This window comes from Ranitomeya variabilis, chromosome 2 (assembly GCF_051348905.1).
Source record: "Ranitomeya variabilis isolate aRanVar5 chromosome 2, aRanVar5.hap1, whole genome shotgun sequence".
NCBI lineage: Eukaryota > Metazoa > Chordata > Amphibia > Anura > Dendrobatidae > Ranitomeya > Ranitomeya variabilis.
Window position 1 is genome coordinate 186,089,291 of NC_135233.1, and position 22,754 is coordinate 186,112,044.

Sequence of the window (22,754 nt, forward strand, 5' to 3'; positions counted from 1 at the left end):
CAGCTTCCAGGCGGTCAATGCGTCGGTTAACCTCCTGGAAAAGTGAGTTCACATGCACAAACCCACTCTCCATTCTGTCTCCAACGGCCTTTAGGCCATTCTGGAAGATCGAGCCTATGTGAACAAACTCGAGCATGAGTGGCCTGTTCCAGGCCATCTGCCGCTGGCGAGAAGAGCCAAAAAAACAGTGGCAGAGGACTGGGACAGGGGAAAATCTGAAGGGCCAGCTGCCTGTTCTCCAGCCCGTGAAGCCTGCCCACTTGCTGCATTGCTGGTGGATGACTGGGACTGTTCGATGGCTGTTCGATGAGGGGCCACTCTAACAGAGGACGATCCAGGTTCAGCAGTGCTTCTCCAGGTTCTGTTTGAAAATTTTTATTTTTTGGTAGTAATGTTTTTCATTTTTTTCAAAGCGCCAACATATCCTGTTGAAAAGAAAAATTCAGAAGTTATAGCATGTAATACAACAAAAAAATACTTACGTTCTATGACCAACCGCAGGCCTCGGGAAGGAGAGACTACGATGGTGCTTGTATTTTCCTAATTTTCGAGCAGCACCACTTCGAACTTGGTTCTCCTCTCTCATGTCCTTATTGAAGCGATCCTTCATCGAACGCCACCGGACTTTGTCTCTTTACTGTGAAGGGGGGAGGAAAAAAGAAATTGTAAAACAATGCACCACAGGTTTACTTCCGCATCAGACCACATTGCAATACTTACGAAAATCCTTTCTGACATGTGACGTGGCATGGTCCCAATCATCCAACAGCGATTTGGCCACTTCGTCCCATAGCCGCCGAATGTTCACAGTGTCCGAATGCCGCTGATCCCCGGTGTCCCACAATGGAACTCTCTCCTGCACCAATTGTATTTGGAGGTCGTTGATGGCTTCACGATGTTGAACCTAAAAATCAAAGAAACACATTAATATAGTTGTAACGATAAAACAAGACAAAAACAGTTAAGAATACTTACCCGCCGTCTTTCCACCGGAACTTGGGCCTGAGTCTGCTCCAGCTCTGCCGCACTAGAACTGTTCTGGAATCACTTCATCAGTCTCCTGTCCGCTCTGGGGGGTATGTTCTTCACTGCAGGACATCTTTGATGCGGAATGCTGCAAGAGAGATAAGTGAGTACGCAAGAGAGACAGAAAAAAGTACGCAAGAGAGACAGAAAAGAGTACGCACGACACACACAGAAGTGAGTACCCAAAACAGACAGAAATGAGTACAGACTGCAGTGAGAGAAACAGACATTTTCATAGCTTCTGTACTCACATCCTGAGTGAAATCCAGTCTTCAGCTCAGCACAAGTCTTCAGAGCAGCAAAGCAGTCTTCAGAGCAGCAAAGCAGTCTTCAGATCAGCAAAAGTCTTCAGAGCAGCAGTATCAATCACTTCCAGAGTCTTGAGAGTAATGGACTGCCTGTCTCCAGACCCCCTTTTATACATCAGTGATTTTTCAGGTGGTAACTTAGTTTCCTGGACATGATTAGTGTGAAGTATGCATGTGTACGCATGTTCTTGCGTTCCAATGTATTCCTATAGACAGTAATGCGTTTTTTTACGCAATCATCCACATGCGGACCATTGCGCAATATTTGACGCCTCAAAAAATGCAACATGTTGCGTTCGCCGGACACCGCGAAGCGACGCATGCGAACGCACCATGTTAAACATTTGTATGCATGAAGCATGCGGATCAAACGGTGCGTGCACAGACGCAAATGTGAAACCAGCCTTACAGCCTCGTAGGCTTACATTGAAAAAGCCACTTCCAGTCACTCAGAGCACAGAGTAACCTGAACAGCCTACAGAGCTGTGATGTCACTCATGTGCACCAATACACACATAAATTCTATAAGGTCTATACATAGTAGTATAATAAGATATCCAGCATGGTTTTATCAAAAATAGACATTGCCAAACTGATTTGTACATTTGACTGTCCCTCCCTAGATTTCTAAAATGTAAATTCCTGTAATTGTGTAGCCCAACCATTAAGAACTGTCACACTAGGAGCAGCTTTTTCTACCATACATCAAAGTAGGTGAACGTACGGAAAGAACAAGCGGGAATATAGCAAGTATGTAGCAAATATCCAAACATAGGAGTTTTTTGACTCTATGAAAAATTTTCTTTTGTGTCTACCCTAACATTTAATCGTGAAACAGACCCTTTTTAAAGTAGTTATCCAGGAACCAAAAAATAACTGAGGGAATTGTCACAAAAAATGTAAGTATTTAGAAATTGCTAGAAATCTAATTGCAAGAAGTCTCTCAAACAATAGGCTAGTGGGGCTGCAGGGCCAAAGGGGAGGCTAGAGGGGGGCTGCAGAGCCCAGGGAGAGGCTAGTGGGGGCTGCAGGGCCCAGGAGGAGGCTAGTGGGGGCTGCAGGGCCAAGGGGGAGGATAGTGGGGCTGCAGGGCCCAGGGGGAGGCTAGTGGGGGCTGCAGGGTACAGAGAAGGCTAGTTGGGGCAGCAGGGCCAAGGGGCAGGCTAGTGGGGGTTTCAGGGGATGCTAGAGGGGGTTGGGGGCTGCAGTGCCCAGGGGGAGACTAGTGGGGGCTGCAGGGTCCAGGGGAGGCTAGTGGGGGCTACAGGGCCCAGGGGGAGGCTAATGGGGACTGGTGGCTGCATGGACTAGGGGAAGGCTAGTGGGGGCTGCAGGGTCCACGGATGGCTAGTGGGGGCTGCAGGGCCCAGGGGGGAGGCTAGTGGTGACTGGGGCTGCAGGGCCCAGAGGGGAGGCTAGTGGGGGCTGCAGGGTCCAGGGGAGGCTAGTGGGAGCTGGGTGCTGAAGGCCCCAGGGGTAGGCTAGTGGGGACTGCAGGTTCCAGGGAAGGCTAGTGGGGGCTGCAGGACCCAGGGGGAGGCTAGTGGGGGCTGCTGGTCCCAGGGGGAGGCTAGTGGGGGCTGCAGGGTCCAGGGGGAGGCTTGTGGGGGCTGTATAACCCAAAGAGACGCTAGTGGGGGCTTTGGGCTGCAGGGTCCAGGGGGAGGCTAATGGGGGCTGCAAGGCTAGGGGGAGGCTATTGGAGACTGGAAGCTGCAGGGTCCAGGGGGAGGCTAGGGGGCTGCAGGGTCCAGAGGAGGGTAGTGGGGGCTGCAGGGCCCAGGGGGAGGCTAGTGGGGGCTGCAGGGTCCAGTGAAGGCTAATGGGGGTTGGGGGCTGCAGGACCCAGGGGGAGGCTAGTGGGGGGCTGCAGGTTCCAGGGGAAGCTAGTGGGGGCTACAGGGCCCAGGGGGAGGCTAATGGGGACTGGTGGCTGCATGGACTAGGGGAAGGCTAGTGGGGGCTGCAGGGTCCACGGATGGCTAGTGGGGGCTGCAGGGCCCAGGGGGGAGGCTAGTGGTGACTGGGGCTGCAGGGCCCAGAGGGGAGGCTAGTGGGGGCTGCAGGGTCCAGGGGAGGCTAGTGGGAGCTGGGTGCTGAAGGCCCCAGGGGTAGGCTAGTGGGGACTGCAGGTTCCAGGGAAGGCTAGTGGGGGCTGCAGGGTCCAGGGGGAGGCTTGTGGGGGCTGCATAACCCAAAGAGACGCTAGTGGGGGCTTTGGGCTGCAGGGTCCAGGGGGAGGCTAATGGGGGCTGCAAGGCTAGGGGGAGGCTATTGGAGACTGGAAGCTGCAGGGTCCGGGGGAGGCTAGGGGGCTGCAGGGTCCAGAGGAGGGTAGTGGGGGCTGCAGGGCCCAGGGGGAGGCTAGTGGGGGCTGCAGGGTCCAGTGAAGGCTAATGGGGGTTGGGGGCTGCAGGACCCAGGGGGAGGCTAGTGGGGGCTGCAGGTTCCAGGGGAGGCTAGAGGAAACAGCAGGGTCCAGGTGAGGCTAGTTGGGGCTGCAGGGCCCAGGGGGAGGCTAGTGGGGCTGCAGGGCCCAGGGGGAGGCTAGTGGGGACTGGGGGCTGCAGAGCCCATGGGGGAGGCTACTTTGGGCTGAAGGGTCCAGGGTGAGGCTAGTGGGGGTTGCAGAGTCCAGGGGAGGTTAGTGGGGGCTGTAGGTCCCAGGGGGAGGCTAGTGGAGGCTGCAGGTCCCAGGGGGAGGCTAGTGGGGGCTGTAGGTCCCAGAGGGAGGCTATTGGGGGCTGCAGGTCCCAGGGGGAGGCTAGTCGGGGCTGCAGGGTCCAGGGGGAGGCTTGTGAGGGCTGCATGGCCCAAAGGGAGGCTAGTCGGGGCTGCAGGGTCCAGGGGGAGGCTAGTGGGGGCTGCAGGGTCCAGAGGAGGGTATTGGGGGCTGGGGCTGCAGGGCCCAGGGGGAGGCTAGTGGGGGCTGCAGGGCCCAGGGGGAGGCGACTGGGGGCTGCAGGGCCCATGGGGGGAGGCTAGTGGGGGCTGCAGGGCCCAGGGGGAGGCTAATGGGAATGGAGGCTGCAGGGCCCAGGGGGAGGCTAGTGGGGGCTGCAGGGTCCAGGGAAGGCTAGTGGGGGCTGCAGGGCCTAGAGCAGAGGCTTTTGGGGGCTGCAGGGCCCAGGAGGAGGCTAGTGGGGGCTTGGGGCTGAAGGGTCCAGGGGGAGGCTAGGGGGCACTGGGGGCTGCAGGGTCCAGGGTGAGGCTAGTGGGGGTTGCAGGGTCCAGGGGAGGCAAGTGGGGGCTGCAGGGCCCAGGTCAGAGGCTAGTGGGGGATGCAGGGTCCAGGGGAGGCTAGTGGGGGCTACAGCTCAGTCTTAAGCTCAGCACAAGTCTTCCGACCAGCAAAGCAGTCTTCAGATCAGCAAAAGTCTTCAGAGCAGCAGTATCAATCACTTCCAGAGTCTTGAGAGTAATGGACTGCCTGTCTCCAGACCCCCTTTTATACATCAGTGATTTTTCAGGTGGTAACTTAGTTTCCTGGACATGATTAGTGTGAAGTACGCATGTCCTTGCTTTCCAATGCATTCCTATAGACAGTAATGCGTTTCTTTACTCAATCATCCACATGCGGACCATTGCGCAATATTTGACGCCTCAAAAAAATGCAACATGTTGCGTTCACCAGACACCGCGAAGCGACGCATGCAAACGCACCATGTTAAATATTTGTACGCATGAAGCATGCGGATCAAACGATGCGTGCACAGACGCAAATGTGAAACCAGCCTTACAGCCTCGTAGGCTTACATTGAAAAAGCCACTTCCAGTCACTCAGAGCACAGAGTAACCTGAACAGCCTACAGAGCTGTGATGTCACTCATGTGCACCAATACACAAATACTATAAGGTCTATACAGGTCCTTCTCAAAAAATTAGCATATAGTGTTAAATTTCATTATTTACCATAATGTAATGATTACAATTAAACTTTCATATATTATAGATTCATTATCCACCAACTGAAATTTGTCAGGTCTTTTATTGTTTTAATACTGGTGATTTTGGCATACAACTCCTGAAAACCCAAAAAACCTGTCTCAATAAATTAGCATATCAAGAAAAGGTTCTCTAAACGACCTATTACCCTAATCTTCTGAATCAACTAATTAACTCTAAACACATGCAAAAGATACCTGAGGCTTTTAAAAACTCCCTGCCTGGTTCATTACTCAAAACCCCCATCATGGGTAAGACTAGCGACCTGACAGATGTCAAGAAGGCCATCATTGACACCCTCAAGCAAGAGGGTAAGACCCAGAAAGAAATTTCTCAACAAATAGGCTGTTCCCAGAGTGCTGTATCAAGGCACCTCAATGGTAAGTCTGTTGGAAGGAAACAATGTGGCAGAAAACGCTGTACAACGAGAAGAGGTGACCGGACCCTGAGGAAGATTGTGGACTGAGTCTGGTGTGGAAACATCCAGAGCCACCGTGCACAGGCGTGTGCAGGAAATGGGCTACAGGTGCCGCATTCCCCAGGTAAAGCCACTTTTGAACCATAAACAGCGGCAGAAGCGCCTGACCTGGGCTACAGAGAAGCAGCACTGGACTGTTGCTAAGTGGTCCCAAGTACTTTTTTCTGATGAAAGCAAATTTTGCATGTCATTCGGAAATCAAGGTGCCAGAGTCTGGAGGAAGACTGGGGAGAAGGAAATGCCAAAATGCCTGAAGTCCAGTGTCAAGTACCCACAGTCAGTGATGGTGTGGGGTGCCATGTCAGCTGCTGGTGTTGGTCCACTGTGTTTCATCAAGGGCAGGGTCAATGCAGCTAGCTATCAGGAGATTTTGTAGCACTTCATGCTTCCATCGGCTGAAATGCTTTATGGAGATGAAGATTTCATTTTCCAGCATGACCTGGCACCTGCTCACAGTGCCAAAACCACTGGTAAATGGTTTACTGACCATGGTATTACTGTGCTTAATTGGCCTGCCAACTCTCCTGACCTGAACCTCATAGAGAATCTGTGGGATATTGTGAAGAGAAAGTTGAGAGACGCAAGACCCAACACTCTGGATGAGCTTAAGGCCGCTATTGAAGCATCCTGGGCCTCCATAACATCTCAGCAGTGTCACAGGCTGATTGCCTCCATGCCACGCCGCATTGAAGCAGTCATTTCTGCCAAAGGATTCCCGACCAAGTATTGAGTGCATAACTGAACATTATTATTTGATGGTTTTTTTGTTTGTTATTAAAAAACACTTTTATTTGATTGGACGGGTGAAATATGCTAATTTATTGAGACAGGTTTTTTGGGTTTTCAGGAGTTGTATGCCAAAATCCTCAGTATTAAAACAATAAAAGACCTGACAAATTTCAGTTGGTGGATAATGAATCTATAATATATGAAAGTTTAATTGTAATCATTACATTATGGTAAATACTGAAATTTAACACTATATGCTAATTTTTTTAGAAGGACCTGTACATAGTAGTATAATAAGATATCCAGCATGGTTTTATCAAAAATAGACATTGCCAAACTGATTTGTACATTTGACTGTCCCTCCCTAGATTTCTAAAATGTAAATTCCTGTAATTGTGTAGCCCAACCATTAAGAACTGTCACACTAGGAGCAGCTTTTTCTACCATTCATCAAAGTAGGTGAATGTACTGAAAGAACAAGCGGGAATATAGCAAGTATGCAGCAAATATCCAAACATAGTAGTTTTTTGATTCTATCAAAAAATTTTATTTGGTGTCTACTCTAATATTTAATCGTGAAACAAACCCTTTTTAAAGTAGTTATCCAGGAACCGAAAAAATAACTGAAGGAATTGTCACAAAAAATGTAAGTATTTAGAAATTGCTAGAAAGCTAATTGCAAGAAGTCTCAAACAATAGGCTAGTGGGGCTGCAGGGCCAAGGGGGAGGCTAATGGCGGCTGCAGGGCCTAAGGGGAGGCTAATGGGGACTGGGGGCTGCAGGGTCCAGGGGGAGACTAGTAGGGACTGGGGGCTGCAGGGTCCAGGGGGGAGGCTAGTGGGCACTGGCTTCTGCAGGGACTAGGGGGGAGGCTAGTGGGGACTGGGGGGCTGCAGGGCCCAGGGAGGATGCTAGTGGGGGCTGCAGGGTCCAAGGGGAGGCTAGTGTGGGCTGCAGGATCCAGGGGAGGCTAATGGGGGCTGCAGGGCCCAGGGGGATGCTAGTGGGGGCTGGCAGTCCCCACTATCCTCCCCCTGAACCCTGTTGGGCTCAGCCTCCAGTCACCACTCACCTTCCCTCATCAGCCACACTCTGCTAGGCGCAGCCACCTGAAGCCTCTGCTGCTCACCAGACTGAGAGACTGGACGCAGTCTCCTCACTTTACTCTGCCTGCCTGCTTGCCCGCCGCCTCCTCAGCCTACTTTGTCCGCCTGCCTACACCTGGCACACCACACGCTGCTCTGCTCGGAATGAGGAAGTGCGAGCATGACGTCTAGACCATGATGCACCCTGGCCGGCCCCAACTTAAAGGTACAGTGCACATTTTTGTCCGCCCGATGCATTAACAACACTGTAGGTGTATCTTTAAATCACCACAGTGTTGTTATGCATCGGGCGTTCGGCAGAATAGAGCAAAATGTCTAGGGGCCCGATGAACAGAAACAAAGAGAGGGGGGCCCGATCGGAGTGAGCTGCCAGAGTGTTCGGGCCCCCCTTTTTGCCTCTGACCACCGGGCTCCATACTGTAGTAAGGGATGATGGCGGTCCTCTTTGTACTGTAAATCTACAGCAACGAACAACTTACTACACTACTCTAGTTTCCATCCAGCACATCTGAGGAACAGGATACCGAAAGGTCAGTTCTTCAGACTACGTAGGAATTGTAGTTCACCAGACAATTTTCAGGCAAAAAGATCAAACCACTCGTTTTATTAGCAGACAATATCCACGCAAGATTGTTTCAAGGGCATTCCAAGAAGCTAAACAGGTGGATAGGCCAAGTCTCCTCAGGAAACAGGTTCGTGAACAAAGTTGTCCTCTGTCTCTCATTACCACTTATAATAACCAGTGGTCAGATATCTACAAAATTTTGACAAAAAATTGGAATATTTTATTGTGTGTACCAAGACTCTTGACACATATTACAGCAACTCCCAAAATAGTGGCTAGGAGAGCACGTAATTTTAAGGACCAACTTTGCCATAGCCATTATCAACGGCCAAGTGTGAAATTTAAAGCTGGAAATAAGACCTTTGGCACTTAACCCTGTGGGGCTTGCAATGTCTGCCAGTTTATGATCGCACGGGATGGGGTCTCTATTGCTACAGTACCCTCTCCGATGCAATCTAATTCTTATTTTAATTGCAGAGCAAGGAATCTTGTCTATGCGATTATCTGTGATTGCCCAAAGCTATATGTGTGCCAAACAACTCAAGAGTTGAGGAGAAGAAGCCAACAACACATCTCCAATATTTCGACAGCGAAACAGGACCGGGAAAAAGGAAAGACAATAACTTCAGTGGCGGCACATTTTCTTGATGTTCACAAAAGTAGTTAGAGGTCTAAGAATTATGGGACTTCAAGGCATCAATGTCAATATTAGGGGTGGTAATGTCATGAACCAGTTACTAAGATGTGAATCCAAATAGTTATATGATTTACGGAGCCTTGCACCTGTAGGACTGAATGAAGAACTTTTGTTCACAGGCTACTACAAGCAACTTTAATACTGTCTGTCTATCAGAAATGGATCTCATTTTTGGACTGGATTTGAGACTTTGTTTACAATTCATGTAATCTTGTACAGTGTCATCGGTACCTAATATACCTGATGGATCTGGGGTAGTTCAATTTCCTTATGGGTGCATCGACCTTGGAGTGCCTGGTAACTAACAGGACTATGCATCCTTGAAACATTGGTGATGCCCTATTGGGAATGAAGATGTCCAGCTTTGGCTATTAGGCTGATTGGTACCCAATATAAAGAGGTGGTCATCTTTGACCTTCTAGGAATATGTTGTTTGTATATCGGTTGTAATTAATTTGTATATGATATCAATAATATATGAAAAATTAACCTTCATGTATGACTTATTGCATTCTGACAACTGCTGGAACTGTGTACCCATGGGGGCAATAACAAAAAGTACTAATTTTCAGTACATTTTATCGCTGGTATCCAATATATGTGGTTGTAAAAGGACAGGTTGCCCCCTAAAAATATACTAAAGTTATATTATCAGAGGAGGAACACTCCTTACACCTCTATTGAGGTCCGATATTAACTATTATTGCCAAACTTGTCTATTAATAATTAATATCCACTTAATAATGCCTCAACGTTATCTTCCTTATACTATATACTAACTGAGACAAAACATTGTAACAATGAAGGCTATTTGTCACACACAAGTCTGTGTGTATATATATATATATATATATATATATATATATATATATATATATATATATATATATACACAATTATGCTGATACTACAACACTAATGCAGTAATAACACTACAGTACACAGTGATGTCTGTTGTGAATTCCGCTCTTGGGCTCCCTCCGGTGGTTGTAAGTAGCACTTTTGTGAATTCTGCTCTTGGGCTCCCTCCTGTGGTTTTGAGTGGTGTAGCTGCTTCTTGGATTTAGTATCAGCAGCTGCTTCCACTGATCTTCTTTCTGCTCGGCTATTTTAGTCTGGCTTTATCCCTCAATCAATGCCAGTTGCCAATTGTTCTTGCCTGGAGGCACGGCTCTTGGATTTCCCTGACACTCTGACCCGTTCAGCTAAGTTAAGTCCTTGCTTGTCCTTTTGCAGTCCACTTGTTGTGGACTTATTGTTCAGCACATTTATGTTTTGTTCATTTGTCCAGCTTATCAGTATGTATCTATTTAGCTAAGCTGGAAGCTCTGGGCTGCAGATTTTGCCCTCCACACCTTTAGTCAGGTGTGGAGATTTTTGCATATCTCTGCGGTGGACTTTTTCTAGTTTTTATTACTGACCGCAGTGTTTTTCCTTACTGTCTATCTAGCTAGAATTGGCCTCCTTTGCTGAATCTTGTTTCATACTACGTATGTCATTTCCTTCTCCTCTCACAGCCAATATTTGTGGGGGGCTGTCCTATCCTTTGGGGATTTTCTCTGTGGCAAGATAGCTTTCCGGTTTCTACCTTTAGGGGTAGCTAGTTCTCCGGCTGTGACGAGATGTCCAGGGAGTGACAGGAACATTCCACGGCTACTGCTAGTGTTGTGTTAAGATCAGGGACTGCGGTCTGTATAGTTACCACCTGCCCAGAGCTAGTCTCATGTCGCTCCTAAATTACCAGTCCATAACAGATATCCCAATAATATCACACAGTAATAACCCACAATATCCAGTAATATCACAACAATATCACATAGTAAAAACCCACAATTAACTGCCCAAATTGCCCAAATCACACATACAATATCAGCCCTCTCATCTATAGCTTGCTATTAATAATTAATAGTACTGGGCCTATTAAGAAAAGGGGATACAGAGTATACTTAAGCCATGTGGGTCCATCATCATTCCAGGCAAAGCAAAAGAGGGCCTCCAAGCACATGTGTTGTCCCTTTTATGTCCAGCCAAGAAGAGGTGTGTTCTTCCCCAGGTGTGTGGGGATGAGGTCATAAGTCTATTGTCCACTGGCAAAGGTACAGTACATCCCCTCAATCCTGAATGAAACCTTATATACCAGCACATGGTGCAGGGTGGAGGAGGGGCTACTGAGCACATGTGGAGGAATTATATATAGGTATATACACATCTCTATGTAAAGATGTACATTTTGGGGCACTTTCCTTCTACAATCCCCCTGTTGTCGAGAACACGACAATGAAAGTTCAGGGAAGTGTTGTACTGGGATTTATTTGCCTACTCAACCCCATTTATAACTAGTGACAGTTCAGGATGGAATGAAGCATAATTCTGCACTTAGGTAACTAGACATCATCCATACGCCCATCAGCTCTTCCCTGTCGTTCACCGTAACCCACATCTTTATCCACAGAGTACACATTCTTCTTTCTTGGATCTTAATCAAAGTCTTTTTGCTGTCAGTCTCTTTGCTATGTCTTTTCTCTGTGGTCAAGTCGTTACCGGTCTTCAGGTGTCGACCTATCCCAATGTCATCTTACTGGTCAGACTCTGGAATGGCTTCACCCTTACAGGCCATAGGTCAGACAACATCCTGTGTGCACCCGTCACCCTGCCAGACTTCACGTTACTCTCCTATAGCTTAATTCAGCAGGATTTTGAGTATGTCTGGAAGATGAGACTGATGGATGTCACAGGTTTGTTTTTTGTTTTTTAACATATAGAGACTTAAGCTAAAATAGCATGGCTGCTAATGATCCATAATGCACATGCAAATCATTGATCCATGTGGAGTTGGAGTCATCTACCCTTAAAAAATTAGCAAAGAACAGTAAATTTCATCCAGCAACCCCCACTATACCCAAATCTGCAGAATTGCTGTGGTCTGCCCTATTGGAACAAGCATGTGGGCATGACAGCATGTGCATAGAGATGGTCGGTCTTGAATAAATCAAGTAAACAACTACAAATGTTAGCCAAACTTATCTGTGTGTATGAGGAATCCCTGTGTAATGCAGATTCCCCAAAATTCCACTGCCAGTGTTGTGTGACTAATGTGCAGAGAGTGTGTGCCTTACAGACACAACTGGCAGAGAACAATCAGTATGATGTGGACAGAGAAAAGCAGATAGCCAGTCTTGAATCACAACTGCTGAAAATGAAAAATCATTGTGTTGATATGGAAGCACAGCTGACTCAGTCTGGGGCTGAGGTCAAAGCTGTGAAAGACATGGCAGCAGCTAGTGATGCCATTATTAATCAGTGCAGTGTGGAGCTGGATCCTAGTTCCCAACTGATTACTAGTCTGAAAAATATCAATGATTTTTCATATGTGGTGCCGGCCTTCTTTTTGTCTCTGAAAACAAGGTCCGATCCCCGACCAATTGTGCCCTGTGCAGGGCAAAAAAGGGGGAGTGATGGAACAGGTGGGGGATCAAATCTTTTATCAAATTTTGATCCAACAACAAAAAGTAATGACAGATATGTGCTGTCCAAATTACAAAGAAAATGCAAACGTAACATTAAGTGCATCCTTAGTAATGGAAGAGTTTAAAAGTTCCAGACAGAAGGAAGTATGTTCTGTCAGGGCCCCTAAATCAGGCATGGCATGTGTTAGATATTATGCCTGTGCTGGCTCCGGCCATATTGCCAGGTACTGCAAACGGCCAGGTACAATGAGAGAGAGGAAATATCATTCTGAGAAATGTTTTAAATGTGGTCACTTTGGACATATTGCAAGGAACTGTTATTGCACAAGTAATTGTGAGGGGCCTAGCAATATTGTCAAGGAGCACAGGCATTTTCACAGACACAATGGCATTTTCTCTGTGTCATGTGCCCATCCATGTGCAGACTCCTCAAAATGGCTGATTACAACCAGGGAGGCTAATGATGCCTTGATGTAAACTCAGTTCTACTTATCAGAGTTTGTCTGGCCTCTAGCCTTTCTGATTGTTTGTTTTGTTTTAGTTTCTTTTAGGGTACCGTCACACATTGAAATTTCCATCGCTACGACGTTACGATTCGTGACGTTCTAGCGATATCGTTACGATATCGCTGTGTCTGACACGCTACTGCGATCAGACACCCTGCTGAGAATCGTACGTCGTAGCAGATCGTTTGGAACTTTCTTTCGTCGCTTGATCACCCGCTGACATCGCTGGATCGTTGTGTGTGACAGCGATCCAGCGATGTCTTCGCTTGTAACCAGGGTAAACATCGGGTAACTAAGCGCAGGGCCGCGCTTAGTAACCCGATGTTTACCCTGGTTACAAGCGTAAACGTAAAAAAACAAACCGTGCATACTCGCCCGTCGGTGTCCTTCAGGTCCCTTACCGTCTGCTTCCTGCTCTGAGTGCCGGCCGGAAAGTGAGAGCAGAGCGCAGCGGTGCTGCAATCTGCTCTCACTGTACGGCTGCACTCAGAGCAGGAAGCAGAGGGCAAGGGACCTGAAGGACACCGACGGGTGAGTATGTACTGTTTGTTTTTTTACGTTTACGCTGGTAACCAGGGTAAACATCGGGTTACTAAGCGCGGCCCTGCGCTTAGTTACCCGATGTTTACCCTGGTTACCCGGGGACTTCGGCATCGCTCCAGCGCCGTGATTGCAACGTGTGACCGCAGTCTACGACGCTGGAGCGATGATTATACGACGCTGCGACGTCACGAATCGTGCCGTCGCAGCGATGAAAATTTCAATGTGTGACGGTACCCTTACTCTTCTTCTATTTGCTAAGTTTGCTCTTTTGTCATTGAAATATATTGTTAGACTAGTGAAATTTAGACAGGAGGCAGAAAGGCTTCATCTGAGGTTCATTGTAATTGCAATGTTAACAGGATTTGTTAGTTGTTGTTTGTTTGCTGTTTTCTATCAGACCCCCTGTAAGGTAAATGAGGTTTATTTACTGGTACTTGAATTTTTAGCTCCAGTTTTCCATAGAATTAACAATAAGAGTAACACTGATCGCAGGATAATAGTCACATCCATGGATGCTCTAATTTGTTGCTTGAACTAAGGGTACCGTCACACATTGGCACTTTGATCGCTACGACGGTACGATCCGTGACGTTCCAGCGATATCCATACGATATCGCTGTGTCTGACACGCAACAGCGATCAGGGACCCTGCTGAGAATCGTACGTCGTAGAAGATCGTTTGGAACTTTCTTTCGTCGCTGGATCTCCCGCTGTCATCGCTGGATCGTTGTGTGTGAGAGCGATCCAGCGATGCGTTCGCTTGTAACCAGGGTAAACATCGGGTTACTAAGCGCGGCCCTGCGCTTAGTAACCCGATGTTTACCCTGGTTACCCGGGGCCTTCGGCATCGTTGGTCGCTGGAGAGCTGACTGTGTGACAGCTCTCCAGCGACCACACAACCACTTACCAACGATCACGGCCAGGTCGTATCGCTGGTCGTGATCGTTGGTAAATCGTTATGTGAGAAGGTACCCTAAGATAGGTACTGAGGTGTGTGTTCACCTAGGCCTTGAAGTTCAGCTGTAAAATTGACTTTGCTTGTTTGTTTTCCTGTGCATCTTAGATTGGATAAAGGTTGTTATGTGAACTAAGACAGGCGAAGAAGCATGGACCGATAATGGACGTACACGATGTAGTGTCATGTTATACTGTGTGCGAAAACCTTGAAGTTTGGATTAATAACATGGTTTTGTTTAAGACCTGATGCAGGATACAACTAAAGTCAGTGTACCTTAGTTTTACTTTGTTTTCCTAAGGGTGTTAATGTTTTTCTGGTTCCTTTAATAATAGAGTCACATCCATGGATTTTCTGATTTTGTTGCTTGAACTAAGATAAGATGGTTAGGGAGGTGTGTGTTCACCTAGGCGCTGAAGTTCAGCTGTAAATTTGACTTGTTTGTTTTTCTGTGAATCTTTGATTGGATAAAGGTGGTTATGTGAACGAAGACAGGCGAAGAAGCATGGACAGATAATAAACGTACACGATATAGTGTTGTGTTATACTGTGTGCTAAGACCTTGAAGTTTGGATGGATAGCATAGTTTTGTTTAAGACCTGATGCAGGATACAACTACAGTCTGTGTACCTTAATTTAAGTTTAGTTTTCCTAGATTGTTTAGTAGCTGCAAAGGTTGTATTTTACTCTTTTGAATTGTGGAAAACTGGAAGGGGTGTCTGTATAGGAAACAGAAGCAATTGACTAGCATATTACTAAAGGAAAATTGTATTCATTTTATGGGGTTCAGGAGAGTTGAGGTATTAGCTAATTACTGGACAGCTCAAGTAAGTTTAATAGGGGGAGGTCACCCCGAAGTAAAAGTATAAAGAATGAGTGAGTTTGGTGGGACAGGGAAGCATCAAATAAGGATGTTTATTAACTGCACTGGGAGATCTCCCAGAGCATATTGTTCCTTTTGTCCCATTTTAGGTATCTATGTAGAAGAGCAGCAAGTCTTGACCTTTGCCCAGATGCCTGTTGTGGACCTGGTGGTTAGGAGCACCCGGAATGACCTGATGAGTAAACTAGTAATCGGAACAAGCTCTGGGAAAGTGGGAACTCTGCTGACCGCAAACCCTACTCCTATCACACACACTAGAAATAGCCGTGGAGCGTACCTAACTCTCCCTAGACGCCTCTTCACAGCCTAAGAGCTAACTACCCCTAAAGATAGAAATAGAAGCCTAACCTTGCCTCAGAGAAATTCCCCAAAGGTAAAGGCAGCCCCCCACATATATTGACTGTGAGTTAGGAGGAAAGTCACAAACACAGGAATGAAACAGGTTTTAGCAAAGGAGGCCAGACTTCACTAAATAGTCAGAGGATAGAAAAGGGAACTATGCGGTCAGCACAAAAGACTATAAAAAACCACGCAGAGTAAGCAAAAAGACTCCCCACACCGACTCACGGAGTGGAGGTGCCACTCTGCACCCCAGAGCTTCCAGCTAGCAAGGGAATATCATGATAGCAAGCTGGACTAGAAATTAGCAGTACTAAGAAATATATTCAGGAAGCAGTAACAACAAATGAACTAGCAAAGACTTAGCTTCTGCTGGAGTAGACAGGTCCTCAGAGAAGTCCAAGAGAGATCTGAACCAATACTGAAACATTGACAGCTGGCATGAAGTAATGATCTGAGTGGAGTTAAATAGTGAAGCCAGCATAGCAATAAACGAGAGCAGCTGACAAAGCCAACCTCAGTGACCAGCAGTTCCGCTCAAAGCCACCAGAGGGAGTCCAAGAGCAGAACTAACCAAAGTACCATTCATGACCACAGGAGGGAGTCCGAGAACGGAATTCACAACAGTACCCCCCCTTGAGGAGGGGTCACCGAACCCTCAGCAGGGCCCACAGGCCGATCAGGACGAGCCAAATGAAAGGCACGAACTAAATCGGCAGCGTGGACATCGGAGGCAACAACCCAGGAATTATCCTCCTGACCATAGCCCTTCCACTTAACCAGGTACTGAAGCTTCCGTCTCGAAATACGAGAATCCAAAATTTTTTCCACCACATACTCCAACTCCCCCTCAACCAACACCGGGGCAGGAGGATCAACGGAGGGAACCATAGGCGCCACGTACCTCCGCAACAACGACCTATGGAACACATTATGGATGGCAAAAGAAGCTGGAAAAACCAAACGAAATGACACAGGGTTGAGAATTTCAGAAATCTTATAAGGACCAATGAAACAAGGCTTAAACTTAGGAGAAGAAACCTTCATAGGAACATAACGAGAAGACAACCAAACCAAATCCCCAACACGAAGTCGGGGACCAACACAATGACGGCGGTTAGCGAAACGTTGAGCCTTCTCCTGGGACGTCAGATTGTCCACTACGTGAGTCCAAATTTGCTGCAACCTGTCCACCACAGAATCCACACCAGGACAGTCAGAAGGCTCAACTTGCCCCAAAGAAAAACGAGGATGAAAACCAGAATTGCAAAAAAAAGGCGAAACTAAAGTAGCCGAACTAGCCCAATTATTAAGGGCGAACTCAGCCAATGGCAAGAAGGTCACCCAATCATCCTGATCAGCAGAAACAAAGCATCTCAGATAGGTCTCCAAAGTCTGGTTGGTTCGTTCGGTTTGGCCATTTGTTTGAGGATGGAAAGCCGAAGAAAAAGACAAATCAATGCCCATCTTAGCACAAAAGGACCGCCAAAACCTAGAGACAAACTGGGAACCTCTGTCCGACACAATGTTCTCCGGAATGCCATGCAAACGAACCACATGTTGAAAAAATAATGGCACCAAATCAGAGGAGGAAGGTAATTTAGGCAAGGGTACCAAATGGACCATCTTAGAAAAGCGATCACAAACCACCCAGATGACAGACATCCTTTGAGAGACAGGAAGATCTGAAATAAAATCCATGGAAACATGCGTCCAAGGCCTTTTCGGGACTGGCAAGGGCAAAAGCAACCCACTGGCACGAGAACAGCAGGGCTTAACCCGAGCACAAGTCCCACAGGACTGCACAAAAGAACGCACATCCCGAGACAAGGAAGGCCACCAAAAGGACCTAGCCACCAAATCTCTGGTCCCAAAAATCCCAGAATGACCAGCCAACACTGAGCAATGAACCTCAGAAATAACTCTGCTAGTCCATCTATCAGGGACAAATAGTTTCTCCGCTGGACAACGGTCAGGTCTATCAGCCTGAAACTCCTGCAGCACCCGCCGCAAATCAGGGGAGATGGCAGACAGAATTACCCCCTCTTTGAGAATACCAGCCGGCTCAGGGACTCCCGGAGAATCAGGCACAAAACTCCTAGAAAGGGCATCCGCCTTCACATTCTTAGAACCTGGAAGGTATGAGACCACAAAATCGAAACGGGAGAAAAACAGCGACCATCGGGCCTGTCTAGGATTCAACCGCTTGGCAGACTCGAGATAAGTCAGATGTTTGTGATCCGTCAAGACCACCACGCGGTGCTTGGCTCCCTCAAGCCAATGTCGCCACTCCTCGAATGCCCACTTCATAGCTAGCAGCTCCCGATTGCCAACATCATAATTATGCTCAGCAGGCGAAAACTTTCTAGAAAAGAAGGCACATGGCTTCATCACAGAGCCATCAGAACTTCTTTGAGACAAAACAGCCCCTGCTCCAATCTCAGAAGCATCAACCTCGACCTGAAAAGGGAGCAAAACATCTGGCTGACGCAACACAGGGGCCGAAGAAAAACGACGTTTCAGCTCCTGAAAAGCCTCAACGGCCGCAGAGGACCAATTCACCACATCAGCACCTTTCTTTGTCAAATCAGTCAAAGGTTTAACCACACTAGAAAAATTAGCGATGAAGCGACGGTAAAAATTAGCAAAGCCCAGAAATTTCTGGAGGCTCTTCACAGATGTAGGTTGAGTCCAATCATAAATGGCCTGAACTTTAACAGGGTCCATCTCGATAGTAGAAGGGGAAAAAATGAAGCCCAAAAAGGAAACCTTCTGAACTCCGAAGAGACATTTAGACCCCTTCACAAACAAGGAATTAGCACGAAGGACCTGGAATACCATTCTGACCTGTTTCACATGAGACTCCCAATCATCCGAAAAGACCAAAATATCATCCAAATATACAATCATGAATCTATCCAGATACTTTCGGAAGATGTCATGCATAAAGGACTGAAACACAGATGGAGCATTTGAAAGCCCGAATGGCATTACCAGGTACTCAAAATGGCCCTCGGGCGTATTAAATGCTGTTTTCCATTCATCGCCCTGTTTAATACGCACAAGGTTATACGCCCCTCAAAGATCTATCTTGATGAACCAACTAGCCCCCTTAATCCGAGCAAACAAATCAGACAGCAGAGGCAAAGGGTACTGAAATTTGACCGTGATCTTATTGAGAAGGCGGTAATCTATACAGGGTCTCAGAGAAAGCCACAAAAAGAACCCTGCTCCCAACGGTGATGAAGACGGGCGAATATGCCCTTTATCCAAGGACTCCTTTATATAACTCCGCATAGCGGCGTGCTCTGGCACAGATAAATTGAAAAGCCGGCCCTTAGGAAACTTACTACCAGGAATCAAATTTATAGCACAATCACAATCCCTATGAGGGGGTAGGACACTGGATTTGGGCTCATCAAATACATCCTGGTAATCCGACAGAAACTCAGGGACTTTAGAAGGAGTGGAAGCAGAAATTGACACCAACGGAACATCGCCATGTACCCCTTGACAACCCCAACTAGACACAGACATTGATTTCCAATACTGGATTATGAACCTGTAGCCAAGGCAAACCCAACACGACCACATCATGCAAATTATGCAACACCAAAAAGCGAATATCTTCCTGATGTGCAGGAGCCATGCACATGGTCAACTGAGTCCAGTACTGAGGTTTATTCTTGGCCTACGGCGTGGCATCAATTCCCCTTAATGGAATAGGATACTGCAAAGGCTCCAAGAAAAAACCACAGCGCCTGGCAAACCAAGTCCGTCAAATTCAGGGCAGCGCCTGAATCCACAAATGCCATAACCGAGTAGGATGACAAAGAGCAAATCAGAGTAACAGACAAAAGAAATTGAGGCTGTACAGTACCAATGGTGACAGACCTAGCGAACCGCTTAGTGCACTTAGGACAATCAGAGATAGCATGAGTGGGGTCACCACAGTAAAAACACAGCCTATTCTGACGTCTGTGTTCTTGCCGTTCAGTTCTGGTCAAAAATCTATCACATTGCATAAGCTCAGGCCTCTGCTCAGAGGACACCGCCAAATGGTGCACAATTTTGCGCTCACGCAAACGCTGATCAATTTGGATGGCCAACGACATTGATTCATTCAGACCAGCAGGCGTGGGGAATCCCACCATAACATCCTTAAGGGCTTCAGAAAGACCCTTTCTAAAAATTGCTGCCAGGGCACACTCATTCCATTGAGTAAGCACAGATCATTTTCTAAACTTCTGACAATATATCTCCGCTTCATCCTGACCCTGACACAAAGCTAGCAAGATTTTCTCTGCCTGATCCACTGAATTCGGTTGTCATAAAGCAATTCAAGCGCCAGAAAAAAACGAATCTACATTAAGCAATGCAGGATCTCCTGGCGCAAGGGAGAATGCCCAGTCTTGAGGGTCGCCACGCAACAAAGAAATAATAATTTTTACTTGCTGAATGGGGTCACTAGAGGAGCGGGGTCTCAAAGCAAGAAACAGTTTACAATTATTTTTGAAATTCAGAAACTTAGATCTATCCCCAGAAAACAAATCAGGAATTGGAATTCTAGGCTCTAACATCGGATTCTGAACTACATAATCTTGAATGCTTTGTACTCTTGCAGTGAGATGATCCACACAAGAGGACATACCTTGAATATCCATATCTACACCTGAGTCCTGAACCACCCAGAGATTAAGGGGAAAAGAGAGACAAAACACACTGCAAAGAAAAAAAAATGGGTTCAGATCTTCTCTTATCCCTCTTTTGAGATGCATTAGCACTTTGTTGGCCAGCTGTACTGTTGAGGACCTGGTGGTTAGGAGCACCCGGAATGACCTGATGAGTAAACTAGTAATCGGAACAAGCTCTGGGAAAGTGGGAACTCTGCTGACCGCAAACCCTACTCCTATCACACACACTAGAATTAGCCGTGGAGCGTACCTAACTCTCCCTAGACGCCTCTTCACAGCCTAAGAGCTAACTACCCCTAAAGATAGAAATTGAAGCCTAACCTTGCCTCAGAGAAATTCCCCAAAGGTAAAGGCAGCCCCCCACATATATTGACTGTGAGTTAAGAGGAAAGTCACAAACACAGGAATGAAACAGGTTTTAGCAAAGGAGGCCAGACTTAACTAGTTAGTCAGAGGATAGAAAAGGGAACTATGCGGTCAGCACAAAAGACTACAAAAAACCACGCAGAGTAAGCAAAAAGACTCCCCACACCGACTCACGGTGTGGAGGTGCCACTCTGCAACCCAGAGCTTCCAGCTAGCAAGGGAATATCATGATAGCAAGCTGGACTAGAAATTAGCAGTACTAAGAAATATATTCAGGAAGCAGTAACAACAAATGAACTAGCAAAGACTTAGCTTCTGCTGGAGTAGACAGGTCCTCAGAGAAGTCCAAGAGAGATCTGAACCAATACTGAAACATTGACAGCTGGCATGAAGTAACGATCTGAGTGGAGTTAAATAGGGAAGCCAGCATAGCAATAAACGAGAGCAGCTGACAAAGCCAACCTCAGTGACCAGCAGTTCCGCTCAAAGCCACCAGAGGGAGTCCAAGAGCAGAACTAACCAAAGTACCATTCATGACCACAGGAGGGAGTCCGAGAACGGAATTCACAACAGATGCCCCTGAGAGACTCTGTGATGGAAATATATATCATATAGATCTCACTTGCATACATATTCCTATATAATCATGTATACTCATATAAATGCAAATATATACTCACAGCTAATATATACATTATAATCAATTGCTTAAAATGGCTGACATAAACTGATATAAATGTCCAAAATAACTCGGCACTCAATTATTCAAAAGAAGAACATTCAATTTATTTCACGTCCAGACACAGAACCAATTGTTGAACGTTTTCGGTCCAAGATGGACCTTCCTCAGAACAGTTCAATATTATCTATCAGAAAAAACATATATGTAGACAAAACAAAAAATCAAAACAATGGAATTGGAATCTTAATGTCTGTCTGACATCACATGGTAGACAGTAAATAATCAGCTTGTATTGTTTATATCTGGGCTAATATGGATCTACATATATGTATGTGCAAAAAATAGTATGTGCAAAAAAGGTCAGTTGGATAAGAGAGGTAATGTTCACCTGGATTGTTGGAATAATGTGTGTAATCAGATGGGGACTCCCTCTGATGTAAGATCATTATAGCACACAGCATTGTGAACGAATAAATGAGACATATCCTTAGTGAAGTAAATAAATCATAATGTACTTGTCATGACTAGAAATTACGAATGGCCGTGGCAGCATAAGACGTAACCAAGACACGGGTGATGTTCACATAGATATAATCCAGGACACTGGTCCAATAAAAGGTAATTCATAATAGGAACATACTAGAAAAAAGTAGAACACATTGAAGAGGATATATGGACTCTTCACTGAGAGAAGTACAATATTCATGTGGACGGACGAATTTTTCATGTGGCGAGAAATCGATAGTGCAAGGTATAATGTGCCTAAGGGAATAAACATAATGGTGTTTAAAATGTGTCATAAAGCATCCCCATGATGATAAGAAAAAACAAGGATATATCAGAAACGATACTGTGGTAGACTGAGTGACGGAATAGACAGCTTGTATTGTTTATATCTGGGCTAATATGGATCTACAAATAGTATGTGCAAAAAAGGTCAGTTGGATAAAAGAGAGGTAATGTTCACCTGGATTGTTGGAATAATGTGTGTAATCAAATGGGGACTCCCTCTGATGTAAGATCGTTCACAATGCTGTGTGATATAATGAACAAATGAGACATATCCTTAGTGAAGTGGTTTAGAAAACACTATCCATTAAGTAAGTTTAACCCCTTACCAGTATCTAGACCCAGGGCTGGTAGCGTACTTAGTCGCTGGGGGATCTGGTGGTCAGCACTCTATTAGGGGATAATGTGTGGATCAGTAAATATATGACCTGCCAAATAGACGGGGTGGTATCGCACAATGTGTGCCTTCTTACCGCTGTGATGCTCCAGCGCTGGCGGCGTTCTGTGTTGCATGGGGAAGCGCGCCGTGTATTGTGTTGGTACTTCCGGGTTTAAGTGCCCAGGAGTCACCATCACATGACGCCGCCCATCTTAGCGGTCACGTGTGAGGAGGAGTGCGCGCTGTAGATCAGGGGTCCTTAAACGGCCATGAGAAGTCCTGGCAACTTGCCCATGT

The 22,754-nt window shown here is 46.6% G+C and overlaps 1 protein-coding gene across 1 annotated transcript in view; it reads left to right on the forward strand.

Annotated features, from left to right (window-relative positions):
* The window catches only part of ZDHHC14 (zDHHC palmitoyltransferase 14), a 213,507-nt gene extending 204,053 nt beyond the window's left edge, over positions 1-9,454 (forward strand). Inside the window, exon 10 of the mRNA XM_077283302.1 lies at positions 8,635-9,454. Coding sequence (XP_077139417.1) covers positions 8,635-8,667 — 33 coding nt within the window. The 3' untranslated portion in view covers positions 8,668-9,454. The remainder of the gene's footprint in view (positions 1-8,634) is intronic.
* The last annotated feature ends 13,300 nt before the right edge of the window (positions 9,455-22,754 follow it).